At 34.1% G+C, this 13,612-nt stretch overlaps 1 protein-coding gene across 15 annotated transcripts in view; it reads right to left on the minus strand.

Moving 5' to 3' along the window:
- NRXN1 (neurexin 1) overlaps window positions 1–13,612 on the minus strand; it is a 1,090,776-nt gene that overhangs the window by 125,608 nt on the left and 951,556 nt on the right. For 10 of the 15 annotated variants that reach the window (XM_029937334.1, XM_029937332.1, XM_029937329.1 and 7 more), the window contains 2 exons: window positions 5,443–5,532; window positions 3,727–4,046 (listed from right to left, as the gene is read on the minus strand). In XM_029937334.1, the coding sequence (XP_029793194.1) occupies window positions 3,727–4,046; window positions 5,443–5,532 (410 nt within the window). The remainder of the gene's footprint in view (window positions 1–3,726; window positions 4,047–5,442; window positions 5,533–13,612) is intronic. The other 5 variants (XM_029937337.1, XM_029937336.1, XM_029937335.1 and 2 more) reach the window with 1 other exon arrangement.

The raw sequence follows: 13,612 nt of genomic DNA on the forward strand, positions 1-13,612 counted from the left end.
TTACTTAACAAAACGTAATTTGCTTTCTTCTTTGTAGTTTTTCCCCCACATGCACACCTTATCACCTGAAATCACACAGATATTATCATAAAAGAAAATTTTAAAGCCTATTGGTCCAACCTGAAACCACTGCTGCACAACTAAATATCTGTAGCATATTAATCAAAATTATTTAATTGCTGTTATTGGTCTGCTAAAATCTAAAGATTTAAAATATCTATTTTTTAATGAACCTAGCAATCTTTTATTTAAGTCAATACCTCCTCAAATGAACCAAATAATCACTAATTGATTAGATCATTTACTTTTATAAACCACTGTTGTCTTTAAACATGTAATAGTTTATAATAAAAGAGAAACATTTCACTGGAAATTAATGGGTAGTTAAGTGTTTTCCTTTTACCTGAATTAATACTATAAAATGCGTAACTTCTTATTTCCTTATTTCTAGGTATTTAGCTTGCAAATGCAATAGCTATTTTGTATGTTTTCTTAAAAAACAGAGTTTCTTAATAAAAATCAGTCACTAATTGATAAAATACATTTTAGAAAAGGCTGGTAAGTCTTTCCTTATTTTGGGATATATCTGGTTTACCTAGGAACTCAGGCAACAGTAATTTCTTTAGTAATGAAATATGAAAAACCTCTGATACTTTCAAATTTTATTCTCAAGAACATTTCCAACTCTGATTGTCCTAGAATGTCCTCTTATGAATCATTTTATATAAAAGAAACAGTCTATCAATCGCTTTGTGTTTCATTTTCCTATATCAAATTCACCTTACTAATTTGTTTCTTGTTTTTTAAAAATGTTTATTTATTTATTCTGAGAGTGAGAATGTGTGCACACATGAGTAGGGGAGGGGCAGAGAGGGAGAGATGCAGACAGAATCCGAAGCAGGCTCTACACTGTCAGATCTGTGAGATCACACCCCAAGCTGAAGTCAAGAGTTGGAGGCTTGGGGCGCCCAGGAGGCTCAGTTGGTTGGGCGTCGGCTTTGGCTCAGGTCAAGATTTCACAATTGTGGGTTCAAGCCTCATGTCAGGCTCTGTGCTGCTATCTAGCTCAAAGCATGGAGCCTGTTTTCGGATTCTGTGTCTCCCTCTCTCTCTGACCCTCCACTGCTCATGCTGGCTGTCTCTCTCTCTCTCTCTCTCTCTCTCTCTCTCTCTCTCAAAAATAAATTAAAACAAATTAAAAAAAAAGAGTTGGAGGCTTAACTGACTGCGCCTCCAAGGTGCCCCAATAATTTGCTTATTTAATACATCATAAACCAGTAATCACAATAACAAATCATTAATGAAGTATCAGTAAAGCATATCAAATGGAGCTGTTGAATATGCATAAATCTCTGTACAGTTCTAAAGTCACAAGTCTTCATTCAAGGGACTAAGGACTAAGTGTTATTATTAACCATCTTTTAAACCTAAACAGGATAGAGAAAATCAACAGAAAGATTATACTGTGACCACACATTCTTACTAAAATGGATATTCCATAAGGACAGGGGTTTCTGTTCATTGTTACTAATGTATCCCTAGTGCCTAGGATAGTGTATGGCATATATAGAATGTTCAATAAATATACATTGATGAATACCCTGTGAGACAGCTCATTTTACTTTGTGGCCAAATGCAAATAAAAAATAAAAGGGAGAAAGAGAAAGAGAAAGAGAAAGAGAGAGAGAGAGAGAGAGAGAGAAGAGAGAAGAGAGAAGAGAGAAGAGAGAAGAGAGACATAGAAAGTGCATATCAGCACATAATATGCAATATTACCTTTATGAATTTACAGACTTTGTAAAGTTTTGATCATCTCTCTTTTCCTAATATATTTTCTCTCTTTCTATTCTGTTCTTTTTCCTCTTTCTTATTGAAAGTAAAAATCAGAATCTATTTTCTTCTTTCCCCAGTAAACATATGTTAATTAGAAGACAGGGTGCTGATATGAACAGAATTCACTTTCTTCCACTCTCTTTCCAAATTTGACACTTAGACATATCTCAAACATATGAAATAAAAGAAATGTAAAAATAATCGTTGTCATTCTTGTTTCTTTAGAATGCAGTTTTCTATAAAAGCTAGGATCATGTATTTGGAAAAGCTTTATGTGGCCTCTACAAGAAACAGAAGGAAATAAGACAAGACGGAAGGAAACAATTTAGGCCAAGGGAGACACATAATTCTGAAAGAAATAAGAACAGAATATATATAAAGGCTGTAATTGTCAAAAGGGATCTAGTAGCATTTAATTGCATTTTGGTAATATTCTAATAGCACTCTCTGAGGCAGATAAGATTTCCTTTCCTTAGTCTTCACTGATGCACAGTAGGCAATCATTAAGTATACCTTGATTGCATTAAATTGTGAAAGCTCAACATTTAAAATTATACCTTAGACATGAGACATAGGTTCACTGAAGTGGTTTCTAGGTGAGGGCAGCAAACCACATATAATACAAAATATGGAAGCCTAAGACAGTTTCTAAGCCCCATATTTTGGGTTTTTATCTTCAGATAAACTAAGTGCATTTTTCTCAGAGACAGTGTGGGGGTCAAGGGCAGGTACAGTGATTATTCTGAATTAAGTTACCTAAGAAACAGCCAGTGCAAGAACACTATGATGCCACTTTGTCTTCACAAAGTACAAAATAATTCTCTCATATCAAAAGTATCCTCTCTGTACCAGGAGGTAGAGACACCCATATCACCAGGCATTGGGAATTCAAAGCCAAGAAGACTATATAAACAAGCCTTGTTACTTTTAGTAATTTATTACCTCAGCCCTAATCCCGTTTAGAATTCCTTACTAATTGAAGTTCCCAAATTTAAGGGTTTCTTTTCTGCCTTGTGAATTTCTTACAGGTTTATGTTTCTTTGTCTAAAAAAGTATAAAAGCTGCCTGTCTTAGTCATTTCTTTGGGTTTCAGTTTTATTACTCAGACCATGAACAAGCAATTAAAGTTTTTTTTTCTCCTGTTAATCTGTTTCATGTCATTTTTAGACCAGCCTGAAGGAACTTGAAGGGCAGAATAAAATTTTCCATCGCAACAACAATAAAAGAGTAGCCCTATCATTCACTGTGAAAACCACATGCCTACCAATTCAAAATTTTGACACTTTAAAATATAATAGAAGTTTTGTATGTGATTTCTCTTCAAACTCACTTTATTATTTTTTTTTGATGATGAGGTAAACAGTTGTTCTCATAGATTAGGATTATTAAATCCTTACACTGTGTATGTTTATATATACATACAGATTAGTTGTTTTCATTTGTGTTTTGCTTATTAAATGTCATTCACAGTTCAATTCTTGAGCATTAATAAAAAGGTAAGCTGTTTTGGTTTAAAAAAAAAAAAAGAAGAGAAAAAAGCCTGCACAAACAAGGCCTTCCAAGTCCTTCACAAATTTACTTGTTTATTTAACTTAAAAAGTGAAAACCCTGTGTAATTAGCAAACAATCCCCTGAAGCTTGGGCTAGGCCAAGGTTATTAATCAAGACTACCAGCTAGCAGCTAACAAACCAACACAAAGCAGTTTACAAAAATCCACAAATCTCAGATCAACATTTCACATTCAAAGTGAGTATATTATGCTAAGCAAGACTCAAAGAAAGCCATAGCACCTGAGGTCAGAAACAATCCCAGGTTAGAAAAGACACATATGCAGAAAAACCCAGTTTCATAACCATAGTTCCAAGACAAAGGAATGAAATCCACATACTCACCTGGCTAATGGGTTCTTTTGTAGGGGGCTTTCCTCTTCTGGCTGTGCTAGTAGCTAGGGTTGTGGTGGTCTCCATAATTGATGTGGACATCTCTGACTGCATGGCAGTGGCTGTCGACTCGGTTGTCATTGAGGAAGGCACTTCACCAACAAGTCTCACATTTCCCACTATGGCGATGTTGGCATCATTTTCGGCTGCCATATTCAGAACTTTCAAGCCATTGTAGTAAAGCCCAGAGAGCTGGCCCTGGAAGGGCTGGCCCTGCTCTTTCCCGCCAATTATTATGGTTGCTTGGCTATTGAAGATTGTGAGCTGACGCCCTGTAAAAATAATATTACATACATGCAAAAATGTTGATTGTGAACTCTACATTCTACAAAGGATGATAAAACAGATCTTTCATGGGGTGGATAATGAGAGCAATAAACTATAAGAGAGGCATTTGACTCATAATTCATTGCTTATAAATGAGGTGTCCATGAAATGCGTAATCATTGGCAAATACTAATAAATTCTCAACTTATTGTCAATGTAGTGTTTTTGCTAAAAGTCCAATCAAAGATACGTATTATAAATCAGTTTTTAGTGGATCCCTTTTCCCTTTTACATCAAGATCTTATACTGTTGCTCTCTTAAGTCTCAATTGTCAAATTTTAAAAAATGTGAAATTGCTAATGTTTCAAGTTTTGTCATTCTAAATTTACCAGTGGCAGAAACTAATATAGAGCAGCTAAATCTAATTTTAAATTTATGATCAAAATTTCATAGTTGATGTAATGGCCACATGTATCTATATGCTATTCTTTGAAAACATTTATTTTTTGAAGACATAGTCCATTATTATTTGAATTATTCTATTTTTCCGGCAATCACACTGAAAAGAAACGCATGGTTTACACTGAGCATGTCAGAGACCAAAACAAAAAAATATCCAAAAATATTTTCTGATTGGCTTTCAGCAAGTCTATTAAAACAAAACAAAATGAAAAAAAAGAAAGAGCTTCAGATGTAAAAAGCGGCTTCAGGAATGATACACAAACCGATGGAGAAATTATGGCACATTTCCATCAAACAGCAATCCTCAGCAACAGTACCAATATCATCAAACTGAGTATCCAGTTTTAGCAGATTGCTCTCTGCTCATAAAAAGCATGCACACAACTTTAAGGTCAGTTTTAATTAGGGCTTGTTCTCAAATGCTCTTAGAAGGTTGCAAACGTTAAAGGGACTTCATTTTGACTGGCAATCCATATTGCCCACTATTTAAGAGGCCTAGAGTTTAAACCAAGAGTTTTTTTGTTTTGTTTTGTTTTGTTTTGTTTTTTCAGGACCATAATAAAGATATCAGAACTACATATATTTTAGTTAATAATTTAGAGGCTGGAATATGTAAAATAATCTATGAATGATTTATCATTTTGGGTTAATGCTTGCTGTGAGTACCTTCATAGATTGAGTTAGTGGATTATATTTAACAGTCCCTTTAACCTTAAGTTAACAGGGTAAGATTATTAAACAGCTGGTACGTCTAAAAATGTATAGAAATTATTATACAAGGTATGCAAATATTACTATCTACATTTTACGGTTTTAAATTTGTTTTTAATTTAGTTTTACGGAAAATTTATTTTTTATGTTTATTAGTGTTACAATGAAGTACTACTTGGTTATGTTCAAATTATTTTTTTATTTGAAGTTTTAATCAATGTTTTTTACCTTTGTCGAGTAGCCATTCATCAACTACTCGACCAAGTCGATATGGAATTCGCTGTCTAGCAATCGCCAGGCGCTCGTTATCATTGTTTCCTTTAAAGTTTAAAGAGACATTTCATTGGTTAAAATCTGTAAGGTCAAAGGTTAAAAGTTAATACTTAAAGCTTGAGCTATACAGTTGCCACATGATTTTTTGAAATTTGGAATTTTAAAAAGTTCTACCTAGAACACTTCATGTTTCAGACTTGTCATTCATTCATTTATTTTATTTTAGCAAACAAAATTATTCCTATGTTAATTGAAAATTAGAAATCTGCATTTGAGCTAGGTTATTGAACTTATGTTATAGACAGACCCGAACAACCAATTTAAACAGCATATAATAGCTTTACCAAAAAAATGACCATTGATCTCAGGGTTTTGTCTTTTTGATGTTTCTTATTAACTAGTTAAACATGTTCAGGTTTAAGTTTTCAAAATACATTCAACCTCTTATTCCAGATTAGTAATTTATGAATACCAAACTTCATACCGTCTTTGGCACACTGAAGAATCTAAAATAGGCCTAGAATACTTTATGTCCTATTCAGAAAATAGAAATTCTTATTCATCTCATTTAAGGAAACCACAGAGTCTCAATAGTTCTTGTATATCCCACACAAATTGATTTATCAATCATCGGACATCACAAGGGAATTCATCTTGCATTATCCAAATTTGTTATTATAGGAAAAGGCTTTGACAAGAGTGACTTCATTTGAGTGTCCTTCAGTTCCATTTAAAGCTTAACATGCTGAAGTGTATGGCATTTGAAAAAAATATATGGTTTTTTTTATTCTCAAGTATCTGCTTTTATTAAACTATCCTAAAGGCATGACGGTATAAGAAACAAATACAAGCCACAAACAATGGTTCCTACTCACAGATTCAAACTAAGTGGGAGTCTCGCTTCTTTGAACAAAACATTATCTGATAGAAACACAGTTTAAACTGACCTTGAATAATTCTTGCAAATAGATGAATGTACTCTTGATCTATAAAGCACTTAGGAGGAATCCAGGCTGACATCTCAGTGCTCAGTTGTAAATATTGCAACAAGTTTGTCTGTTCTGTGAAAATTAACTAACATGGAATTTGAGCTAAGATGTCTTGGCAAAAGCTCAGAAGAGAACTCGGAGAAACAAATGCTGAAAGGTAATACTGCTGGCAAGAAAAGACTGGAGCATTTTGCTTGAGAAAATAATAGATATAAGTTTTTCTCAGAATATTTGTAAGTGCCACTGTACACTATTTTTACTATATACTATACTTATCATAATAAACCCACCATTATATTGGTCACACGCTTTTAGAGAAACAGAAAAGAACTATCATTTAGACCTTATCAATTTGTCCTTTGAATGTCTGTTTGACCAAAAGATTTCAGATACTGGTACTTAACTTAAAACGTAATATTAGTACTTAATTTTAAATGTGTATCTGAAATTAATGTAACATTGTGTGTCAACCAAACTCAATTTTTAAAAAAAAATGTAAACATCAATGCAGTACCAAATATAGCTTAATAAAAACATTGGTATGTATTTCATTCTATTATGTAATTATTTAAATGTGATAAATAGCATTTTATTCTATGGGATATTTTTAGTATATGGATCATCTTAAAAAAAGAAAACACTAGGATACAAATAGCTTAAATTCCAAGCCTATCTTTGTTTTAAAAGAGTGCGCGATTTGTGTTCTCAGCTGTGTACTTGCATACATATATATATCTGGTAAAATACACTAAGATAGGATACTGATTATCTTAAGGTAGTGTGATGAATGATGAATATGTGTTTTGGCCTTATATGTGATTTATGCCATCAACAAGTTTATGTGCATAATTTGATAGGCAACCATGAAAGACTTCAAAAACACACACCCTTTGCTCTATTAACTTCTTTGTCTACCAACACTCCTATATCAATTCACTTTGTTGTAACTCATGACTTTGTAATTAGGTGGTTCCTTATGCTGTTGTTCATGCTAGAGTGTTCCCATCATCAGAAATGATTCATTATTCCCTCAGAAATCACCCAAATTTAGGCTCCAAATGACCTATTGCACAATTACTAGTACAGTGTATTAACAGACCTGTCTGTTCATCCCTGCAATCAACTGCACCTATTCTCCACATGTCAGCTGAAATGTAATCATGCCATTTGTCTCTCATAACCCTTCCCATTGGCTTTAGCATAAAATCACAAGCCCGATGATAGTTATGAATACTTCCATGATCTAGTCCTTTACTACTTTCTGTTCCTCATCTCATGACTGCCACTGCCTTGTGATCCTCTTTCCATCCTCATGAGACTTCTGTCAATTCTTCTAAGGCTCTCCTTTTTCCTCTAGGCTTTTGCATGTGTTGCTTCCTTTATTTGAAATACTCTTCCTCACTCTTACCCCATTTCCATTTGTCCTTAGCCAAACATGACTCATTAATGGAATCTTCTTGATAGAAGCATTATTTCCTCAGGGGGTCTTTCCTAGCTGTCATCAAGTTAGATTAGGACACTGGACAGCATGTTTCCCGAGCACCTGATACATGCCCTTTGGAAACAGGCACTGACCTTATAATTGCATATTCAATAAATATTTTCCCTCTGAACTCTGAAGTTCAGTCAAGTCAGGTATTTGTGTGCTGTTACTTGTTGTATTCTCAGTGCTAGCACAGTATCTATCATATAAATTCCTGTAAAATATTTGTATATTGAGGTAGTAAAAGAAATCTTATTTTTCATTCTCATAGCTTCCATGGAATCATTATCTCATCCTAAAACCTAACAACATTCACAAGAAAATAAAAGCAAATACTCTGCCCAGAGAACAGATGGCACATAGCTGAACTGCCATTTGACTTTCTAAATGAGATACTACACATTTCATCTATAATTTTACCTTTTTTAAAGATGGTCACTGACTTGAACATCCACACAATCAGTTCATTATTTGCCTAATAATAACTGCCTCATGCCACAAAATAAGTAAGCATAGTTATTATAGTAGGGAAAGTAAGAAAGCCCTAAGTAAGACAGGTGGAGAGAATTGACAGCTTTGTATATTCTTTTTGAATAACTTAGAAAAAGAGCACACAAAAAAAACATAAATGCATAAATACACAGGTATGTAAAATTTGCTCTCATACCTAGCACACTCACAGAGCAATTATTTTAATTGGATATGACATGATTTAAGTCAACAGTAGCTTTTAAAAATCCTTGATGAGAGTCAGCTAAAACAATATAAACACCATTATTTCCAAAGAATAACAAAGGTCAACTAACAACAAGACAGAGGAAAATGAGTAGGCAGCAGAAACAGGTATAAAAAGATGTGATAATTTTAAAATAGGTAGCCACATGAACAGGGCAATACAATCCCATCACCCATGATTAACAGATGCCTTCTAGTTCAGAGACTTTTTTTTTTAAGGGAGATTTAATTTTAAAATCAAACCACAGACTTTAGTCTTTGTGGAAGTAATGGATGGGAAATCAGATGGTGGTCATTTTAGAACAATATATGGTTTAAAAACTTTTTTAATGTTTATTTATATTTGAGAGAGCAAGAGGCAGAGCATGAGCTGGGGCAGAGAAGGAGACACAGAATCGAAAGCCGGCTCCAGACTTTGAGCTGTCAGCATCAAGCCCAACGTGGGGCTCGAACTCACAAGCCTGAGGTGAAGTTGGACGCTTAACACACTGAGCCAACCAGGCACCCTGTGTTCATTATATGTTTACTTTAGTTTCCAAATTCTTTGTCCTACTATGAGAATAAAAAATTAATAACTTCCCTTGTGACAAAATTATGTATTAATACACTATCAACCAAACCAAGACAAATCTAAATAGAATACTGTGATAATATCTTTTTGACAGATGAGTTCTATGGGTATAAAATGGTTCAGACTGTTTAGGTTCACCAGGAAATAAACCTACATTTTGCTTGCATCACATGATTTTCATTAACAAGCTTCATATGAAAAGTCATTACTGAGGTATATTATTTTGATAAATTGCTCAAAATGTATTTTCTTTCTTCATAAATTCATAATGATACATTATTTACAAAACAACCAGTAATTTGGTATGACTCTGTTCATTTTTTAAATCCTGGCCAGAGTTTGATAATACATCTAAACTTAGCATGTAGCATTAAGGACATAAAACAACCAATTTGAATGGGAAAGGTAAAAGATAAATATAATTTCCAATGACCTTTTGTTTCCTCTGGAAAGGACTCGGATCTAATACCAATCATGCTGGTGTATAGAAACATCACACAGTCCTGAGCATGGTCAGAGGAAAGGAGAGACTAAAAATCAGTGGAATGTACCTGAATACTCCAATCAAGTCAGAGGAGAATCTTTGGGAGAAACGATTTTCATCTTTACATTTCCTAAATAAGAGGTAATGATATAGTAATAATGACCCACTTATAAAAAAGACCTATTCATTTTGGAATTATTAAAGGGTCTAAGAAGAATCTGAACTTTTCAAAAAACATATAAACCAACAGAGCAATCTATTGAGCCTATAAATTAAGTTTATGATAACAGAACTTCTCATCAAATAGTTAAAACATAATTTAGTTGCTTACTTCCTTCACTCTAACAAAGGTATAATGAGATTTTCCTTTTATTTCCCTTTTCTTCCAGTGAATTTTATGTGGGTTAAATGTGTTGGTAACCTCCACTGAAAATGTCACCAGTGACCCACAATCTTTGTTGATGTGATTTCCAAGCAATGAAACAGTATGTAAAATTTGGCTTTATTTTTCTTTGAGAGAGGATTCAGTGTTTTTTAATTAACTAATTTTTAATTGGACTATAATTAATACATAACATTATATTAGTTTCAGAATTCAGTATTTTTGACAAAACAGGCTTCCCATCACCAGAATCAATGTCTATCTAGATGCAAGATCTATTTGGAATGGCCATTTAGGTAGAAAGTGCTAAATGCAATAAGTAATTCAAACAGGGTTCCAGGGGGTGTAGAATAAAAAGGAAAATCTGATCATTCAGATTTGGAGTGCAACATTCTTTATTTTGACTGAAACCCAGATAGTTTCATTTTCTCCCCTAACCAATAATAGTTAGTCATACTATAGAATATTAATTTTGTATAAATCAGCAACTTCAGGTAAATGAGAATAATTTCAAAGAATCAAGATAAACAACAAGGAGTAATAAAACTCAAACCCTTGACTTGTAGTTAAATTTCATTGTGGAACTCTGAAAACAAAGAGAAATAAAATTATAATCATATTTTTATGACTACTGGTCAGTAGAGACAAGCTATAGGAACTTTGCTAATACGTAGTTTTTCTCCCCTCATTTTGACAAATCTTCACCTCTGAGGTGTAGTGTATCCTCAGAAACAAAAGTGTCAATTTCAATATGACAAAGTAATACACTTGTGGGATAAAAAATAAAGAAAAGCAATGCTATGAACCCAACATTTTGTCCAAAATAGTATGAAAGTAAAAACAATAATGCTTGCTTCTTCTGAAGCCTTCTTGTTTTTCCTGAACTTTGGGAAAGGAAACACAAAAGCATTCTGAAAAGCTACATATACTTCCAGAGAAGATTAGGAGTTTGTTTTCAGTCCTTTTGCTTTTAAGTTAGGGTATGTCACTTGGAAATGCCTAGATCCACAAAGTAAAATAAATGTTTAACATAGTTTTGTAAAATTACTCCAGCTTTAAAAGCAGCATTATCATGTAATTTCCAACTAAATGCCCTATGTGTCAAACCCTTCTAATACGGTTAATACCTAACTTAGCTGGTAATGTTTCAAAGAAGTAGATTTTGAACATCAGTGATACTTTTGAGTAACAAACCCGTGAAAAAATGTAGCTATTCTAATGAAAATATTTGTCTGATGTATTACATTGTTTGCTATGTCATTAAGATGTGTGCATAATAACATATGTATCTATTTGTCTCCTGACTCCTCCAGCTTCCTCTTGAACCACTTATTTCTAATGCTTTACATTCTAGTCACTCTGTACTTCTTTCAATTCCTTTAGCAGAGTTAATTCTATTTAAAGTTGCCATTTTATCTGCTTTGCAAAAGTTTCCTGTAACTCTGTGTACTCCTAACACTATCACCCGCTCCCATCATAAATGCACATGTGTACACACACACACACACACACACACACACACACACATGCCTGAGTCTGGACAATTGATTTTCCCCTTAGATGTTTCTCCAGGAAGCATTCCCTGTGCACCCCTTCCACCAAATTAGCTTAGAGCTTTTCATTATGCATTGTTAAAAGATTTAGTAGCGGTATCTATAATCATGATGAAATTGACTCTTCATTATAGATTCCTGGCAAGCAAAGCTTCCATCCAGTATATCTGTTCACTGCTGTATACCTTGGGCCAGCACATGCTGGGCACAAGGTAACAACCTGATAAATAATTCCTCAATGGAAAATGAGTCCAGTGAGGGTATTTCTTGCACAGCCCTATGGCATTTGTTGTTCAAGAGCCAAAAATCAGTAAGGTTATTTGTACATTGATGATATATATATATATTGTGACACCCCAATATTGCTCCTCTTTCATCGATCATGATTTTGACAATAGGCCAAAGGAAGTGTCTTAAGTAAAATATTTTGTGCTTAAACATAAGCCAATGGTGTGTAACATGAAGTTGGGACCACAAGGGTGCAAATACATTGGCAGAAAAAATAATACCAACTTGAGATCTTTTGTTTCTAATAGTAGGGACAGCTGATAGTTGATTTGATCAGGAAGAAATTTCTGATCATTCTCTAATGAACTATATGGGAGACACATAGTCTTAGACTCGATGGATCTTCAGAAATATATACGATTTCCAAGAATATCTTTTTCTAGAGTGATTTTAGGGGGTGTGATTTCCTGAAAATGAATTGTAGACTCCCCCACCAATATTTTCCAAAGCCCATCAATAAATGTAACAATTGGTTGTAAGGAAAATGTCTTTCCTTTAACTGAGGCATAAATGACAAAGAATTGGATCTCCACAAAATCAGGTGCTGGAAATTATAGATCTTCTAGTCATGAGAGCAGATGCCTTTCAGAGCATGCCCGATTCATGACTAATATAAAACAGTGATGAATTTGGACTGTTATCTGGACTTTTAAGACCTCTTGGAATTATAAACCTATAACCACCAACATTTAAATGTGCTTCTTTTCTGACAATTGGACTAAACAAATTAGTAAGCCTACAATTAAGTTTCATGTACTTTGAAAAACACACTTTTTATGTATGAAAGTGGTCTATAGGTAAAGAAGTTACAGAAAATACAAGACTACCAGAAAACAGGATAGTAATGCATTGAGTGGCTTTTATGTATTATGTATACGTTGTGCTACTGACTTATAAAGGTTATCTCATTGAGTCCTCATATTAAGTATATGTATCTTCTACTTTATAAAACATTTTTTAATGTTTATTCATTTTTCAGAGACAAAGCACAAGCAGGGGAGGGGCAGAGAGAGAGGGAGATACAGAATCTGAAGCAGACTCCAGGCTCTGAGCTGTCAGCCCAGAGCCTGATGTGGGGCATGAGCCCACAAACTGTGAGATCATGACATCAGATGAAGTCAGATGCACAACTGACTGAGCTACCCAGGTACCCCTATTTTATAAATTTAAAAAGTTGAGGCTCAAATAGATGGTGTAACTAGTGCTATGTCATACATAATAGATAGAAGAACCATTTCAACCCAGGTTTATTTGACTCCTAAACTATTCTGTATATTTGTTTTTTTTAAATTTTTAAATGTTTATTTTATAGAGGGAGAGAGCAAGCATGTGAATGTGGGGGTTAGAGAGAGAAGGAGACAGAGGATTCAAAGGTGGCTCTGTGCTGACAGCACAGAGCCTAATGTGGAGCTTGAACTCACAAACTATGAGATTGCCTGAGCTAAAGTCAGATGCTTAGCTAACTGAGCCACCCAAGCACCCCAGAATAGTTATTTAAAAAAGCAAGTCTTAAGCAGCCTGAGAGGTAAAGGTCCAACATCTTCCTTTCAATCCTTTTGACACTCTCTTGTATAATGGCAAATGTGATGGTGTTCTTTACAAAGGTTCTGCCTTCTGAAGTTTGGCATGAGATTGCCCTC

This window comes from Suricata suricatta, chromosome 4 (assembly GCF_006229205.1).
Source record: "Suricata suricatta isolate VVHF042 chromosome 4, meerkat_22Aug2017_6uvM2_HiC, whole genome shotgun sequence".
NCBI classification, from domain to species: Eukaryota; Metazoa; Chordata; class Mammalia; order Carnivora; family Herpestidae; genus Suricata; species Suricata suricatta.